Source organism: Vicia villosa, linkage group LG1, assembly GCF_029867415.1.
Source record: "Vicia villosa cultivar HV-30 ecotype Madison, WI linkage group LG1, Vvil1.0, whole genome shotgun sequence".
Lineage (NCBI taxonomy): Eukaryota > Viridiplantae > Streptophyta > Magnoliopsida > Fabales > Fabaceae > Vicia > Vicia villosa.
The window spans coordinates 200,047,484-200,066,014 of record NC_081180.1 but is presented as its reverse complement, the minus strand read 5'-3'; the positions used below and the strand labels follow the sequence as shown (position 1 = coordinate 200,066,014).

Below are 18,531 nucleotides of genomic sequence, written 5' to 3'. Positions count from 1 at the left end.
CTTGAATCGATACAGAACTCCAATCTCCGCCTCCTCTTGATTCACGTTTTTTTTGCTTCTGTTAGGGGTTCACAAGGCTGCCAAAAATCGTCCCCTGCATCTGTGAAGATTGTATACTTATATTGGAACGGATTAGGGTAAACAATTTTGCATCAAATCTCCCATGAATCAGAGATTTAAAGTTTGATTGAATTTTAGTTTTCAATCTTTCCAAACTTGGCCAACTTGCATATTTTCCTCACCAATCTTGTTCTCCACGATTTGCATCAAATATGTATGCCTAATTGATAATTGAATATGGTTAAAATACCCCTCCAACCAAATCTTTGATTATTATTTGATTTACTTGAATTATATCAATTTTTAATGAAATAAAAAAAATTAACATAAAATCAAATAAAATTCATAAATTCGTGGCATTTGGGTTTGGGACTCTTGGATGCTTGGGTATCCTTATTTGAATTTGTGCAAGAGAAGAAGTATGGGCAAATTTTGGGGTATGACAGCTGCCCCTGTTCAATTATCTTAGACCTGAAGATGTAGAGTGGTCTGTATGCCAGTCGGTATCTGAAGGTTGGAGATGATTGAACACAAGAATACCAAGAAATTTGCCCTAGCTGAAGTAGGGACTTTTGTCAGAGATGGGCTTAAAGATGCCATCCAGGTGTTTGGAGATGGGCTTAAAGATGCCATCCAGGTGTTTGGAGATGGGCTTAAAGATGCCATCCATATGTCGAGATTGAAGTGTTTGAGAAGTTGTTGTTCGAGTGTTGATCGTGTCATTACTGTTCGTAGTAAATGAATTAGATCTTTGAGAGTTTAATCGTGTCAGTATCGTTCGTGATACTTGAATTAGATCTTGGAAAGATGATCGTGTCTACACCATTTGTGATGATAGAATTAGATTCTCTTGTCGTGTCAGCACCGTTCGTAGTGACTGAATTAGACTGGGAAGGCCAGTGATCGTGTCCACACCGTTCGTGATGATAGAATTAGACCTCTGGTCGCTTGATCGTGTCAGTACCGTTCGTGGTAACCGAATTGGATCTTCGAGCATTGACCGTGTCAGTACTGTTCGTAGTAGCTGAATTAGATCTTGAAAATGATCGTGTCATTACCGTTCGTGGTAGATGAATTAGACCTTGGAGCATTGACCGTGTCAGTACCGTTCGTGGTAGCTGAATTAGATCTTGAAAATGATCGTGTCATTACCGTTCGTGGTAGATGAATTAGACCTTGGAAAGTTGGAGTTTTCGTTCGTTTGTCTGTACCTGTATTCTGCAGAAGGGAAGATTAAATTTATGCAATGTCATGATGCAGGGATTACATAATGAGTCTCTCGAAATAAATGAGAAGCTTCGTATGTTATGTATGGATTTTTATGAGGTAATGTATGCACGGTGTGAATGTGAATATGATTTATGAACTATGCTTTATGATGTAGTCTTGACTGGAAAGTAAGTCTCTGTTTCGTTGTAGTTTTGATATCTGGTTTCGTCTTGAAGATGCTCAACTGGGGATTTATGATTTCTGCTTGGGGTGATCAGTAACTTGATATACCCTGACTGGGAATAAAGAGAAAATAGAGATGTAAACTTTGTTGGGGAGCCATGTATTTGTCGGGACGAGAGTATTTGAAGATATCTTCTTAGTGATTACTCTGTGGGGGTATGATCTTGTGAAGTAGACTCTGTGGAGAAGCATGGATGCCTTGAATATTGCCCCCAATGATTATAGCACTTGCCATTCCTGGAATTGTGTTGATTAGAACATGCCAATGGATATTGATCGAGGCGTTGAACATGCCTTGTATACTTTGCCCCCAGCTAATAGGAACTTGAAGAGATTCGCCTCGCGAGGACTTTATGAAATGTATACTATAGGTGACATGCCCCTAGTAATTGTACATTTAGGATGATGCCCCTGACTGTTTTGAATCTTGACTTGATTGTTCCAGATTGATCGGGAAATAATTTGAAAACCACTTGGGATATATGCCTTTGACTGTTTGTCATTTGAAAGATTCTTGGAATCTTGACTTGATTTTCCCAGATTGATCGGGAAATAATTTGAAAACCACTTGGGATATATGCCTTTGACTGTTTGTCATTTGAAAGATTCTTGGAATCTTGACTTGATTTTCCCAGATTGATTGGGCAAAACGTATCATGCCCCTTGTATACGTAGGAGACATTGCTTCTTGGCGTAATCTTGTCTGTCGGGATAACTTTCAGTCATTAGTTGTACCCTGTGCAAGTTCTTTCTGATGCTAACATTTGAAATTATGTAGCAGAATATGTTTAATAATGTATTCATGAGATGTAATGCATACGTTTGTCTTGAGTTTTCTAAAAAACGTTAAAGCAAGAGATGTAAAGGTATGATATTTGTAAAAACATGCTATTTGTACCAGCGTGATGTTCGTAAAAACGTGATATCAACTCGGCATTTGTGGTAAACCTTAAGGAGTCAGGATACCTTTTTGGTGACAGTATGCTTTCGAACTAACCATGCTTCAGTTAGGACTTTTAAGGGTTGTAACATGGCTCGGTTCACGGTTTAAGAACCAAAAGATAAAGGCTCAAAATTTGATTGTACCCACCCCTCTTCGTGATGATCTTCAATCCTAAGCTTAGTTAATTCAACTTATGCATTCAGGTTCCAAGAGACTTTTGGATTTACACCTTTGATCATGATGATGGTTCACAAGCAAAGAGAACTTTTGAGATGGCAGTCATTTCTTCCTTTTGGTAGTCACAACATTGTGTTGTTCAGGAATTTATTGACTTCTCTGTTTTTATCTTTTTGATATCCCTAACTTTTGCCTGAACTGTTTATTTTTGAGATTACAGTCAGCGGGATGCCTTGATTTTTACCTAAGTCACCTTTTGATTTTTGACTTAGCAGGCTTTTCTTTGTATGTATTTTCATTTTTTCTTTTTGAGAGATATTGACTGCCTTGCTTAATGATTGGTGAACCATCATTGGCTTTTGATTGATGTCTCCAACACTTCTTTGATGTGTGCGGTTGAACGTTTGTGATTGAAACCTTTGTTGAAAGGTGTACGGAATGATTCTCTTAAAATAGAATGCACAGCCAAATTAACTGAGAACTACCCTGCCCCAGGTTATGACCAAGGGTTTTAATTAGTACAAGAAAAAAACTTCTACTTCTTAGGCTCAAAGGGGATGACGAGGGATTAACATCCTTATATCTCCACTGTTTAGGAATTGAAACAATGCCTGTACATCGTCAGCATAGTCCGCTCAAAAGCATACTGTATGAGGTTGCGGTATCGTTTTCGTCATTCTCCCTCGAAAGGCATACAACTTTAACAGGAGTTGAATATCACAAAACATATGCAAAGTAGAGACATAATTTAAAATGAGTGATAGCGAAATAATTTATTCAAGACAAATATATGCAATGCACTGATGATGATTATTAATACAAATAATGTCTATCATAAGACGAATGTTTAAACAAACAGAAAAGAAATATGCAAATGAAAGTAGATCTAATGATCCAAAAGTTCGTTCGTTTAGACGTCAATCAGTCTTGTCATGACTAGGCATAGGAGCGGAGATCCCCACAGGAGTTTTTAGGAGAGTTGAATTTGATTTCCCGGTAATTGACCAGATCTTGGATCTTATTGTTCAATGTCCAGTAATCGTTTGTGTAATGTCCAGGACTGTTGGAATGGTGCGCGCACCTCGCATTGGGTTTCTAGTAGGTGTTAGAATTCGTTGGCTCGATTGCCTTGAGTGTCTGGATCATATGAGTGAATTGATTGTTGTGACTCAGTAGTCGTGATTCCATTATTGTGACTCAGTTGTCGTGACTTTGTTGTCGTGATTCCATTATCGTGGCTCAGTTGTCGTGATTCCATTATCGTGACTTAGTTGTCGTGACTTTGTTGTCGTGACTCAGTTGTCGTGATTCCATTATCGTGACTCAGTTGTCGTGATTCCATTATCGTGACTCAGTTGTCGTGATTCCATTATCGTGACTCAGTTGTCGTGATTCCATTATCGTCGTGGTCTTTTCTGATTTGAGTGTCATGATTAAATCCTTAATCGCACGCTTCAACGGTCTACCATCCTTTAGACCATAACCAGGATTGTTCGAATAATAAGCGCATCTTGCATTGTAATTGTACCCCAAGAATAGGAGTGCCTTCAATTCTTCTTGCCCCTTGGGTGAGTTCAGAATCAAAGTCTGGGATAGGGTATTCCGAACCTGGAGGTGTTTGACCGATTGCTCGAAATCCACTTATGCTGAAGTAAACAACAAGAGAGGATGAGATACCCGTTGTGAGAAACCTGTTATGCATGTTATGGATGAAAATGCAATATTTTCAAGGATCGTTAGGAATTTATTTAGCAACATTAAAAAAATTTGTTCGCTTCTTCGTTTGAAGAACTCTGATTTTTGGATGTTCTTCTATGGGAATCAAGCTCACCATATCCAGTGGGTCATAGCCTCTGATTCGGGAACTTCTGACTTTGAAGGTACATGGCTAGAGGAACATAAATCCTCTTGCCCCTTGATTAGGAATTCAGTCCTTGATAAGAGCACCTGAAATTGTGCGCCCTAAATCCCTAAGATCCTTGAAGGGGTTAGTTAAATCATGTTATGTGTATGATGTCATGGTGTCATGATGTTATGCGAATGCAGTTTATTAGACTTAGTGTGAGATAGTAAGGATAAACATGTCCTTTCAACAAAACCTGCAAGGAAACAAAGGTTAGTGTTAGGCGAATGCAGCCCCTTAGGCACAGCGTGGACCAGTGAGGGCCAACAAGTCCTTTAACAAAACCTGCAAGGAAACAAGGGTTAGTAGCAATTGCAAACAAGTCACACAAGTGCCCTTAGGTTTAGAGGCTTGCATAAAGTCTGTAGGTAAGTACCCTCCCCACTGAAGTTTAGTTGGTTCAACCTGTCCTATATAAAGATCGGGTTATAGGGAGCTCATATCATTGACCTTTCTCGAAGGCGCATATCTCAGTTCGGCAATCGAATCACCGACCGAGAAGGTCCTGAAAGTCCAGTCCATATGAGTGTAGCTTCGAGTATCAACCAACTTCAGTCGGAACCAAAGCCAGCTATCTCGCTACTTTCTAATAGGCCAAAGTCAAGTTCAACTAGGGTTCTAGGGGCAAATTAGTGCTTATGACACCACGCAGCAGCCAAGTGTTTCCTCGAGTCGGATCCCAAGGAACACCAGGACAAACAAATGTGTCACACTAACGATGGCCACCAGATCAACCACATCAGTATACGCTGTGCAGTCTCCTTGGTCTCATGCCATTTACCTAAGGTTCTCAGATCCGGGTTAGGATCTTTCACACAAGTAAATACCCAAAACAACCTTTGAAATATAAAGCAGACAAATCAAACAATTAAAGTGAATCCTAAGCTCTAAGGTAACCCCTCTTTTAATCGAAAGCATCCCCAGCAGAGTCGCCAGTTCTGTAATACGGTGAACTGACTTTTTAATAATGAAAATGTCGCGGATAGCAAGAGTCGCCACCGACTTTTATTTTATCCAATTTTAGGAAAGGCTAAAAGAACAGGAAAATACCTTTTAAAAGATTTTGAGTTCGGGGGGTAAGTTATGCAAAGGGAAGGTGTAAGGCACCCTTTGCATCCATGGTTATCCATGGGCTCTTAATTGCTTAGCTCACTTTGAAAATGTTTGATTTGTTTAAAAAGCAGTGTATGAATAGAAATTCGGAAAAGAACTTTAGCTTGTAAATAAGCGTAGTCTTTGTTCGAAATTGTTTTGAAAGTATTTGAAAAAGAGTTTGAATTTTGAATTTGAATTTGAATTTTGACTTGAGCAAACAATTAATAACAACTTTTCCTAAGTTTAAAAATTTGTTCTTTTAGCTTTTCAGGCGAAAGGATCTGTCCATACCATAAAGGGTAGGAAGTCTTTCAATTGGATTTGAAGGGTCATCGAATTATCATTCGCCATAAGACTGTCCCATGCCATAAAGAGGGCAAGTAGTCTAAGGGAAGGATATAATAGTCATTAATCTTTTTAGGCATCATGCGAGGATACCTTAGCAATTGGGACAATCATCATGTTTTTACCGAGGCAGCTTCGAGGGGCAGAATTGATGATAATGAACTTAGGGCAACATTTTGTTTTGCTTTAGGTATCCTCGGAATCGAGGGACTTTGACTATTTAGTACACTTAAAGGCAACAAGGCAACAGGCAACAAAGGTAACCAGAGGGATTACCCTAAAGGTGTGTGGGTGCAACATTCACGTGGTTAACTTCGATTACATTTATCTTGTATAGTTAATGATCTATGTTCAGTTCATGGTTTGCACTCCCTAAATTACTAACCACACAGTAATATAATAATATAATATCACAATTTAAGTGCCTTCAAGGCCAATCAATACAAACCAGGAACAGATACATAATAATATGGGGAAGGGGACAATGAAACCAGCGGATCCCTTAAAAGGGTTTGACATAAGTAATAACTGAGATAAAGTAGAGTTTAGGGTTACCGAACTCGTAGCTTTGGCAATTTGATGAACCTTTAGCCTTGATTGATGAAGGTTGATGGGCAGAGGTTTGCCTTGAACATGAAGTGTTGACCCTGACCATTGAAGAATTGGCAAAAGAAAAGAGAAAGCAAAAAGCAGTGAGTGTACGGTTAATTCGAGGCAAAGCCTATTAAAAGGCAAAACAAAATAAAATAAACTGAAATTTAAACAGAAAAAATTAGAAAACTTAGCTTTATGAAAGGCGTGGCGCGCAACTGGAGGAATTTTGATTCTTAACCCTGAAAAGGACATAGGAAAATATTCTTAGTGTAGGCACGTTCTTCGTAAACCTTTATTTAGGGTTCATCAGTTGATAACAGTGATTAATTATCACGCCAAAATAAAATCAAGGTTTTAAAGTCATAGGTCAAACATGTAAAGTGACTAAATTAATATATATAATAAAAATAAAAAAAAAATAATAATAATCGAAAGTTCGATTAAATAAAATTTAAAAGGTCATGAAAAATATTTATTTAATAAATACAAGTAAAAAAAAGAAAGAAAAAAAAGTTTCTTTGCATTAAGTTTCTTTAAAAATAAAAATAAAGATAGGAATTATATGATTAAAAATAAATTAATTAAAAAAGGACTTAGCTTCCAATCAGGTGTGATGGCCCTTCGATGGTGTACCATGGACTGCTTTGCTTATCTGCGTTGGATTAACCTGGGCGGAGATCATATGGTGGACGCGTGAGGGTCTATCGTGGGCGTATTAGGCATGCTGCGTGGGATCTTCTTGCAGATTTAGATAAGCAAATAACTCAAAAAATCAATGCCAGAGGCAGGGATCGAACCCCTGCCTTTGCACGCGAATGACTTAAGAAGCGCCTTTATGCCACTACATCACTAGGATCATGGTGTTAGTACAATCAAGCAAGAGTAATAAAACAAAAAAAACAATAATTCCAATAAACCAGACGCGCGCTCAGTCTCCTTCCTCGTTGCATTTTCTTTTCTAAAACACAGTATTTTCAGCCACGGTTTTGAGTGTTGCCATAAACCCTGCATAAAGCATAAATTCGAAATACAGAGTATAAATTTAACCCAAGGATATATATTGGTCCGAAATCATCCCCCGAATTCAATTGCAGCGTCAGTTTTGGCCAATTTGGCCTGAGATTCAAACCCCCAAAACGGAGCTCCTGCGACCTAACAATGGTGAATGAGGTTCCCTGCACTTAAACTTGAATCAAACAATCTAGACGGCATCGAAATATCACCACAAGCATAAATATATAATCCAATTATGTTTATAATGAATGAATGAAAACGATTGGAAAAAATTGGACGTAAACCGTGCAATATAGGACACGAATTTGAATGCTTTGAATCTCGAAAATGATCAGGACGGCTTCAGGAAGTGTCAAGGAAGTGATTGAGAGCGTTTATTTGGCTTGAATCGATACAGAACTCCAATCTCCGCCTCCTCTTGATTCACGTTTTTTTTGCTTCTGTTAGGGGTTCACAAGGCTGCCAAAAATCGTCCCCTGCATCTGTGAAGATTGTATACTTATATTGGAACGGATTAGGGTAAACAATTTTGCATCAAATCTCCCATGAATCAGAGATTTAAAGTTTGATTGAATTTTAGTTTTCAATCTTTCCAAACTTGGCCAACTTGCATATTTTCCTCACCAATCTTGTTCTCCACGATTTGCATCAAATATGTATGCCTAATTGATAATTGAATATGGTTAAAATACCCCTCCAACCAAATCTTTGATTATTATTTGATTTACTTGAATTATATCAATTTTTAATGAAATAAAAAAAATTAACATAAAATCAAATAAAATTCATAAATTCGTGGCATTTGGGTTTGGGACTCTTGGATGCTTGGGTATCCTGATTTGAATTTGTGCAAGAGAAGAAGTATGGGCAAATTTTGGGGTATGACATACGCTTATCGTGCCATTTTTTCGTTCTCTCTTTATAGATTTTGGCGTTTTCATAAGCGTCTTGTCTAAGTTCTTCTAATTCGTTAATGTCTAGAAATCGTTTCTCACCAGCGGCAGTGTAGTTTAGGTTTAAGTTCTTAATGGCCCAATAGGCTTTATGTTCTAACTCTACCGGTAGGTGGCATGATTTTCCATAAACGAGTTTGAATGGGGTAGTTCCTATTGGAGTTTTGAAAGCTGTTCTATAAGCCCATAAAGCTTCATTTAGCTTGGTTGACCAATCTTTCCTAGATATAGCAACAGTTTTCTCCAATATTTGTTTTATTTCGCGGTTAGATACTTCTACTTGACCGCTTGTTTGTGGATGGTATGGTGTGGCTATTCGATGATTCACTCCATATTTTCGAAGGAGTTTCTCAAGTATTCTTGAAATGAAATGGGAACCACCATCGCTAATTACCAATCTTGGCACACCGAACCTAGGAAAGATGACGTTTTTGAAGAGTTTGATAACTACTCGTGTATCGTTTGTAGGAGAAGCAATAGCTTCTATCCATTTTGAAACGTAATCGACGGCTACGAGTATATATTGATTTCCAAACGATGACAGAAACGGACCCATAAAGTCTATTCCCCAGACGTCAAATATTTCTACTTCTAGAATGCCTTTTTGAGGCATTTCATCGCGTCTTGAAATGTTTCCAGTTCGTTGGCATCTATCACAGCTTAGTACAGCAAAATAAACGTCTTTCCACAGGTTGGGCCAGAAGAGTCCAGATTGAAGGATTTTGGCGCAGGTTCTAGATGTGCTATGGTGTCCTCCACACGGTGCAGAATGACAGTGTGTTATTATGCCTCTTATCTCTTCCTCGGGTACACAACGTCTAAAGATTCCATCGGGGCCTCTTTTAAACAGGAGTGGGTCGTCCCAATAGTAATGTTTTAGGTCATGGAAGAATTTCTTCTTCTGTTGGTAACTTAGATCAGGAGGAAGCACACCAGCAACTAGGTAGTTTACGAAATCTGCATACCAAGGTGCGTCAGATCGGGCTAAAGCTATTTCTGCTAATTTGTTGGTTTCAAAGTTTGGATGGTACGGTTCGAATTCATTTGCTTCTAATTGGGCGATGAGTCTTTCATAAGGGAAATCATCGTCAATTGGTACTTGTTCGGGTTTCAGATTTTCTAATCGAGAGAGGTGATCTGCTACGACATTTTCAGTGCCCTTTTTATCTTTAATTTCCAGGTCGAACTCTTGTAGTAACAAGATCCATCTCAAAAGTCTTGGTTTGGCGTCCTTTTTGGTTAGGAGGTACCTAATGGCGGCGTGGTCAGTGTATATGATTATTTTGGCTCCTACCAGGTAAGAACGGAACTTGTCTAATGCAAATACGACAGCTAATAATTCTTTTTCTGTCGTGGCATAATTCATCTGAGCTTCGTCTAGGGTTCTACTCGCATAATATATGATATGTAGTTTCTTATCCTTTCTTTGTCCTAGAACGGCTCCTACAGCATAATCACTCGCGTCACACATTATTTCGAAAGGTTCATTCCAGTCGGGAGGTTGCATAATTGGCGCAGAGATTAATGCTCGTTTAAGCGTTTGAAATGCTTCAGTGCATTTATCGGTGAAAATAAATTCGGCGTCTTTCATTAGTAGTTCAGTTAAGGGTTTGGTTATTTTAGAGAAATCCTTAATGAAGCGTCGGTAAAAACCAGCGTGTCCCAGAAAACTTCTTATTTCTCTAACGGTTTTGGGAGGTTGAAGGTTTTCGATAATTTCAATTTTTGCTTTATCAACTTCGATTCCTCTATCGGATACGATGTGTCCAAGTACAATTCCTTGTCGAACCATGAAATGGCATTTTTCCCAATTAAGGACCAGGTTTACGCTTACGCATCGTTTAAGTACCATTTCAAGGTTTTCTAAACATGTTTCAAAACTTCCTCCACAGACAGAGAAGTCGTCCATAAAGACCTCCATTATTCCATCTAAGAAGTCGGCAAATATTGCCATCATGCATCTTTGGAAGGTCGCGGGTGCATTGCAGAGTCCAAAAGGCATTCGTCTATAGGCGAATGTACCATAAGGACAGGTAAATGTGGTCTTCTCTTGGTCGTCAGGGTGGATAGGAATTTGGAAAAATCCGGAGTATCCATCCAGATAACAGAAATGCGAGTGTTTAGCTAGGCGTTCGAGCATTTGATCTATGAAAGGTAAAGGGAAATGGTCTTTTCGGGTAGCTTTGTTTAGCTTCCTATAGTCAATGCACATTCTCCATCCAGTTTGGGTACGTCGTGCTACAGATTCGCCTTTAGCATTAGTGATTACAGTAACTCCTCCTTTCTTTGGTACGACGTGAACAGGACTAACCCATTTACTATCGGATATAGGATATATTATTCCAGCTTCTAGCAGTTTTTGGATTTCCTTTTTAACCACATCGCTCATAATAGGATTTATTCGCCTTTGATGTTCCCTAGAGGTTTTACTATCGTCTTCGAGTATAATGCGGTGCATACACAGAGAAGGGCTTATACCTTTCAGATCTGATATGTTATATCCTAAAGCGGTCGGGTATTTTCTTAGGACATTAAGTAATTTTTCAGTCTCGGTTCGTCCTAAGTTGGCGTTCACTATAACTGGTCGGTTTAGTTCTTCGTCTAGAAATTCGTATCTAAGATCGGTAGGAAGTGTTTTCAGCTCTATAGCAGGCTTCTTAGGTCCAGGTATAAGATCGGGAGTTAAAGCTAAGCATTCACTCAGGTGGTTATCTTGATATTCCTCACGCCAGTTGTCATCTTCAAGAATTGGCGGCATAGGAATTCTTAGGATCTCGGTTTCCTTATTTGGTTCGGATTTTATTTCTTTGACACACTCGTCGATTATGTCAGCAGAACAACATGTGTCAATTATAGAAGGTGCTTTTAGGAATTGGGAAAGGATAAATTCTATTTTCTCTTCTCCTACTTCGAAAGTAAGCTTTCCTCGCTTTACATCTATAATTGCACCAGCGGTTGCTAAGAATGGTCTTCCTAATATGATCGGGATGTTAGAATCTTCTTGGATATCCATAATGATAAAGTCAGTTGGGATGTAGAATTGACCTACACGAACAGGGATATTCTCTAACATTCCTACAGGGTATTTAACTGAACGGTCAGCTAGTTGAAGGGACATTCTCGTTGCTTTAAGCTCACCTAGATTGAGTTTCTTACAGGTCGAAAGAGGCATCAAGCTAACACTAGCTCCTAAATCGCACAAGGCTTTCTCTATGATGGTTTTTCCTATTACGCAGGGTATAGAGAAACTACCAGGGTCTTTCAGTTTTGGAGGCATGTTATTTTGGATGATAGCGCTACATTCAGCGGTAAGCGTTATAGTTTCGTTATCCTCGAGTTTCTTTTTGTTTGATAAGATTTCTTTTAAGAACTTAGCGTATGAAGGCATCTCAGTTATGGCTTCTGTGAACGGTATGGTTATGTTTAATTGCTTCAGAAGTTCTACAAATCTTTTAAATTGCGCTTCGGTTTTTGATTTAGCTAATCTCTGAGGGTAAGGAATTGGTGGCTTATAAGGCGGTGGTGGAACATAAGGTTTCTCTTTTTCAGGTTCCACTTCTTTATTGTTCTCATCAGTCTTAGCAGTTTGTTCGTCAGTTGTTTTCTTTTGGGTTTCCTTTGGCTCTTGTTGTGACATGGGTACGTTTTGAGTTCTAGGATCTATGGGTCCATCGTAATTCGTTCCACTTCGTAGTGTTATTGCGTTCGCATGTCCTTTAGGATTGGGTTGAGGTTGAGCAGGAAACGTGCCAGCAGGGGCAGCAGCAGGTGCTTGTTGTTGAGCTACTTGTGAGATTTGAGTTTCTAGCATTTTATTATGCGTAGCTAAGGCATCTACTTTGTTCGATAGTTGTTTTAGTTGCTCGCTATTGTGGATGTTTTGATTCAGGAAGTCTTTATTGGTTTGTTGTTGGGAAGCTATAAAGTTTTCCATCATGATTTCTAGATTTGACTTCCTAGGGGTGTTTTGAGCAGCTACAGGCGCTTTTTGGTAGCCAGGTGGTACAGCAGGTGCTTGTCCAGGCGCGTACAACGCATTGTTGTTCTTATAAAAAAAGTTCGGATGGTTTTTCCATCCAGGGTTGTACGTGTTAGAATAAGGGTTTCCTTGAGCATAGTTTACTTGATCAGATGGGATTCCAGTCAAGAGTTGACATTCAGCAACTACATGTCCAGTCAATCCACAAATCTCGCAGTTAGGTGTTACAGCGGCAGCGGTGGCTGAAGGAGTGATGGTTAAGTTCTCGATCTTTTGAGTTAAAGCGTCTACTTTAGCGTTAACGCGGTCTATACCACTTATTTCGTACATTCCTCCTTTGGTTTGGGCTTTCTCTAGAGCGGCTCGTTCTCCACCCCATTGGTAATGGTTTTGTGCCATGTTCTCTATGAGTTTGTATGCTTCATCATGGGGTTTGTCCATTAATGCTCCGCCAGCAGCGGCATCTATAGTCATTTTAGTGTTATATAAGAGACCACCATAGAAAGTATGGATGATCAGCCATGGTTCGAGTCCATGATGAGGGCATATTCTAAGCATGTCCTTGTAACGTTCCCAAGCTTCGAAGAGTGATTCGTTATCTTTCTGGGTAAATCCGTTGATTTGACCTCTAAGCATAGCAGTTTTGCTAGGCGGAAAGTATCTCGCTAAGAATACTCTCTTCAATTCGTCCCACATAGTTATGGAATTGGAAGGCAGGGATTGAAGCCACGCTCTAGCTCTATCTCTCAAGGAGAAAGGAAAGAGGCGTAATCGAATAGCTTCGGAACTAACGTTGTTGGCTTTGATAGTGTCGGCGTATTGCACGAACACGGATAAATGGAGATTGGGGTCGTCTACAGGGCTTCCAGAGAAGTGATTCTGTTGAACAGCTTGGACCAGCGAAGGTTTCAGTTCGAAATTGTTTGCCTCAATCGCAGGTGGTGCGATACTTGAATGCGGTTCAGCGCGCGAAGGAGCGGCATAGTCTCTAAGAGGACGAATAGCAGCCATCTCTAACTTCGGGATAATTTGATTGATTTGATCAGTAAGAGTCAATTCCTGATTAATCGGAATTTCTGCTACTTCGGGAAGATTGCGAGCTCGACGTTTGACGTTAATGAAACGTTCGATCTCGTTAATTCGTTGTATTAAATCTCCTCCTTGTGAACGAGTATTTGGCATACAATCGTTCAAAAAGAAAGGGAAGAATTGTCCTAGTCTCTACGGTGTAACAGTGAGTTACGATATCGACTTAAATAGTCCCCGGCAACGGCGCCAAAAACTTGATCGCGACTTTACGTGTCTATAAATCTGATAACTGCAAGTGCACAGTCGTGTCGTGTAGATTTAAAAGATATCGAATCCACAGGGACTATGAATCGATCTACCGTTATCTAAGGTTACTATGTAAAGCTAGGGCTACTAAAATTTTGATTGTTTCTAAGGGAAAGTGAGTGAAAAATTAAGAATATAATAAAAGACAGTTATCAGTATGTATTTCGTTTAACTTAAGGTGATCCGAAGGTCCATTGGCTTTTGCATAATTTAATTAAAAATCTTTACTAATTCAATTGATTAAAAATCCTCGTCTCAAACTTTCGCTCTATTGATTTAGATTACTGTCCTAATCCTAATGTACGCTTTCGCCATCCCATTAGATTTTAGAAAAGCTTTTTGGAAACAACGTAATTAATAAAATGCCCGTTTTATGAAGTTGTTATCTATTTAAATCTCCTAATCTCAAACTTTCGCTCTGTTGACTCGGAACATGCTAATATCCCTAACGTACGCTTTCGCCATCCCGTCGGGTGTAGAAACAATTTTTGAAAATAAATAAGTTCTAATTAGTTTTAATACGCTTTCGCCATCCTTAAAACTAATGTCCTATGTCTACTATCCAGTTAAAGATCTCAAACTTTCGCTCTATTGATTTTAACCTTTGACCGTCTTAACCCCTCAAACTTTCGCTCTATTGGTTTTAAGACTTACTAATTAAATTAGACATACAGACCAAAAACAAGTGATAGTTAATAAAACATAGTTAAGCCAATTTATTTCGGATCCCTACGGTTAACTTACTTTACATACCGATATCATAATAATTTAGCCAGACATATTAATATGGTTAAACATGCATAAATCGGTTCGGTTCATAATAATAGGCATAGTAAATGGCATACAATATATCATGCAATAATAATACAAATTAAAGCAGTAAATAAAAACCTGAATTAAATAAATGGTAATTGAATCTTCGAGTACTGAACTTCCACCACAGGTTGGCTGGATCGTTCTTCGGAATTTTAACAGACAGAAAAAATAAACAAGGAAATAAAGCGATAAATCTAACGTAAGGCTAGATCTATAAAAAGTTCACAACAATTTCCAGTGTAGAAATCGTTGTGAGAAAATAAGTGTTTGAATGAAAGCAAAATAAAGAAATACGGTTCGCGGTACAATTTCGGCAGCACTTCGTTGGCAGGAAATCGGACTCCTTGAAAGTGAGGTAGCAGGTCCTATTTATAGGAGAGGTTTTGCTGTGACGTTGCGTGAAAAGTGGGGATTTTGCAGACTGGGTGTGGAGACGTGCGTCTCCGTTTCTTCAGGAAGCAGCCTTGACTGACTTGAGACGTGCGTCTCAAGTGGAGAAGATGTAGGAGGGCTTGGAGACGTGCGTCTCCTTTTGGTGGCGTGGCAGAAGAACTTTGGAGACGTGCGTCTCCACTTGCTGGGAAGGTTTGGGCCACGCGCCTTTGGTTCCATAGTGGGCTGAACTGTCTCTTTTGGGCCTTTTGGGTCCTAATTGCACCCCTCTTTCACTTCAGCACTCCTTTTTCATCTTTTAGGCATAAATATTGGTCATTTAAGCTCCATTTTCTTTCCTTTTCGCAAATAGTCGTAATCAGAGTGTAAAACCTGAAACAAAGCAAATACTCGCGTAATATCATAATAAATTAACATAATAAATGGAAAATGCTATAAATATCTATGGATTTCAAGCTAAATATACGATATAAAATCGTGTTATCAGCTTCAAGTCCACAACAAGTTCCTGCGGCGAATAATTACCACAAGCAGTTTTATCCCCAAAAAAATTAAGCATCATCATTGACAGAAATATGATAAAAAATAACTAAAGGTACCAATTTTATTCTACGATATATATTAACCCTTAATAATTAGTTTAACTTTCCAACATGTATGTATTTATAAAATCATTTATTTAATCTGTTTAAAAGATTTTATATTTTAGAATAGCAGTCATCCTGGTATAGCATTTTTTGAGTCGGCTGCTCCACTTTGCTACCATTGATTGAGAACTAACTATGCTTTTAAAGTTAAAAAAATGGTTTAAGTAAAGTCCTAACCTCATTGTAAGTTGTTCTTCCTCTACTTTCTACCTTCTCACACACTGCAGACAATCAACAATAAATTAGAGGCAAAACCTACAAGCAAAAGTGTCAAAATGGCCTAAAAAATGTCCGTCTAATTAACACACGTACCGCTACTGCAAGTTTCACAAATAGAATCCCAATACTCAGCATACTAAGGGGGACAATTGAGTAAACAGATTAATTAAGTGTTATTTCAATAAGTGTTGTTCTTTCTACAATTGAAGAGAAAACTAACATAAACTTTGCAAATGCTTTGTATAAGTTGCTTCTATAAGTTATTCTGAAGAGGTGTGATATTTAATACGGAACTTTCAGAAACTCTTCCAAACAGTTACAAACAAGCATGTCACAAGTTCAAATTAGCCTCCTAAATGCAACTTTGCAAGAATAAAGTAAATAACTAGTTAAAAATTAAATACTTAAGTGTCAAACAAGACAGATCATAAACCTTTCATACTAAATTGGCGAAGCCCTCTTCCACTCTTATCACCCCCAACAGCTCGTTGGCCTCTCTTTTTCTTCTTGCTCTTGCTTAAACAATGAGTAGTTGAGAATCATGATGAAACGACGGCGACGGTTATCGGCGAGGGAAAGAGTATATCTTATGGAGAGCGGCGGTTTGTTCAGTAACAACACAAAATACGATACAGTTTGTTCACTAAATTTGTGCCTATGTATTCATATACACAAAATTCAATTTAATTGTCATTTAGGGTTTTTCCTAGGTGTGATACTACTGAATGAAATTTGAATAATCTAGACCCAATGCCAGGTAAAGAGCATTCATATACACAAGTGAAAATGGTTGAGAACATCAAATCAATAGATTGCCACACACAATAGTTCAGTTATCCAAATTCTGATAACAAAAATATTATAAACAGCATATTAGACTTGTGAAGAGATTGAAGAAAAGGAAGATAATGCAGATTTCATATCATGTTGAAAAATTACAAGCAAACAGACGTTAACCCAATTGGAAACTGAAGATAATTTAATGTTACAAGTTGCGAATTCATCTAGAGTATAAAACCCATATTTTACACTAGAACACAAAGCTGCAAGAAACAACATTATGATAATTAATTTAAGAATAAAATATCACCTGAGGATTATGCAAGTTGAAAACAATCAAATTCCTATCTGCAGTTCCCACAACCATCAGAAGATGCCCCACCGACATTGTATAACAGCGATCAAGGAGTTGCTTCGTATGCACCGGATTCGACTGCCTAGTATCCCAATATCTAACACAAGGAAAAAATAAAGCATATATTAATTTATAAAGTAAAAAATTCTAGTAGTTAATACAAAAAAGACCTAAAGAATGAATATGCATACTTAATGGTTTTGTCCCAGCTTCCGGTGGCCAAAAGACTCATCTCGGGTATCCAAGCAACCTCTTTGATAAGAGCATCATGCATAGCAACAGTCACCGGTTGGCCTCTAGACAAAAGTGGCCACATCTTCACCTGCTTATCACAACCTCCAGAAACCCTCTCGTTTCATTCTATCAGGCAAATCAAGTGAATCCTGAAACTGACCATTACAACCATAAGCATTAATAACAGCAGTATAAGAAAACACACTCCGTGGAACACCTTGGCTAGGCATTTCATCGAACACCTTGCGACACTTATCTAACAAGCCCTCCCTACCCAAAAGAGTGATTACAACAATAAGCATTAATAACAACAGTATAAGCAAACACACTCCGTAAAACACCTTGGCTAGGCATTTCATCGAACACCTCGCGACACTTATCTAACAAGCCCTCCCTACCCAAAAGAGTGATTATAATCGTATAAATATGCTCATTCGGTTTACACCAAATCTGTCTCAGAAACAATCACCGCCCTACATCTTTTCATAAATTAATCAGATAAAAATCAGCGCCCTATGTTTATATTCTCAGAAACAATCCAAAAACGTTGATGCACACTCTGATTTATATCAAACAAATCAGATTTTGAGATAATTCTCTGATTCAAAATCCCTATGTTTCTAAACATCCAATTCAAACAGAACCAAACAGATTGCAATGGAAAATAGCTCAAAATAAAGAAGAATTTTTAACCTACCTTCGAAGAATCTGGCGAAGACTTCAACTCTGAATCGATGCACCGTGGCTGATGAACGAAGAAGAGAATGTGGCTGGGTTTGACGGTGTGAGTAGGTTCGACGGCGTGAGTGGATTCGGCGGAGAAGAGTAATCGGTGAGAGATGGTGTTTGTAGAGTACTAGGCGAAAGAGTATTCAGCGAAAGAGTTAGGAGAGAATGTTTTTGGGGGCAAAATGAAAAGTTTCACTAATATTGTGTGCCAAAAATGGAAAAAGTCTCCGCCTTTTTTATTTTATTAATAATTTATTAAGTTCCACACACTAGTATTTAGGGATGGATAAAATAATAGCACTTTCACATAAAATGCTATTTAAATGAAAATTATTTTTTCAAAAAAAATAGTGAAGAATATTAATAGCGTTTTTTCAGAAAGCACTATCTTAGTGTATAATATTAATAGCATTTTTCAGAAAGCGCTATCTAAATGTGCAATATTAGTAGCGTTTTTCAGAAAGCGCTATCTTACTAAAGTTTAATAATAGCGTTTTTTTATTAAGTG

At 38.3% G+C, this 18,531-nt stretch overlaps 1 protein-coding gene and 1 non-coding gene across 2 annotated transcripts; one reads left to right on the top strand and one right to left on the bottom strand.

The window, feature by feature from the left end:
* Nucleotides 1–11,381: 11,381 nt before the first annotated feature.
* On the bottom strand, nucleotides 11,382–17,376 carry LOC131662618 (uncharacterized; the record flags this gene model as incomplete). Its single annotated transcript, XM_058932449.1, has 4 exons — nucleotides 17,252–17,376; nucleotides 17,016–17,157; nucleotides 11,913–12,053; nucleotides 11,382–11,867 (listed from the first exon to the last, which is right to left on the bottom strand). Coding segments are annotated over exons 1-4 (894 nt in total), but the record flags the coding sequence as incomplete, so codon positions are not given.
* LOC131645336 (small nucleolar RNA R71) lies at nucleotides 13,045–13,151 on the top strand. The gene has a single exon (XR_009296965.1). It is a non-coding gene; the product is annotated as a small nucleolar RNA R71 (small nucleolar RNA).
* Nucleotides 17,377–18,531: the final 1,155 nt, after the last annotated feature.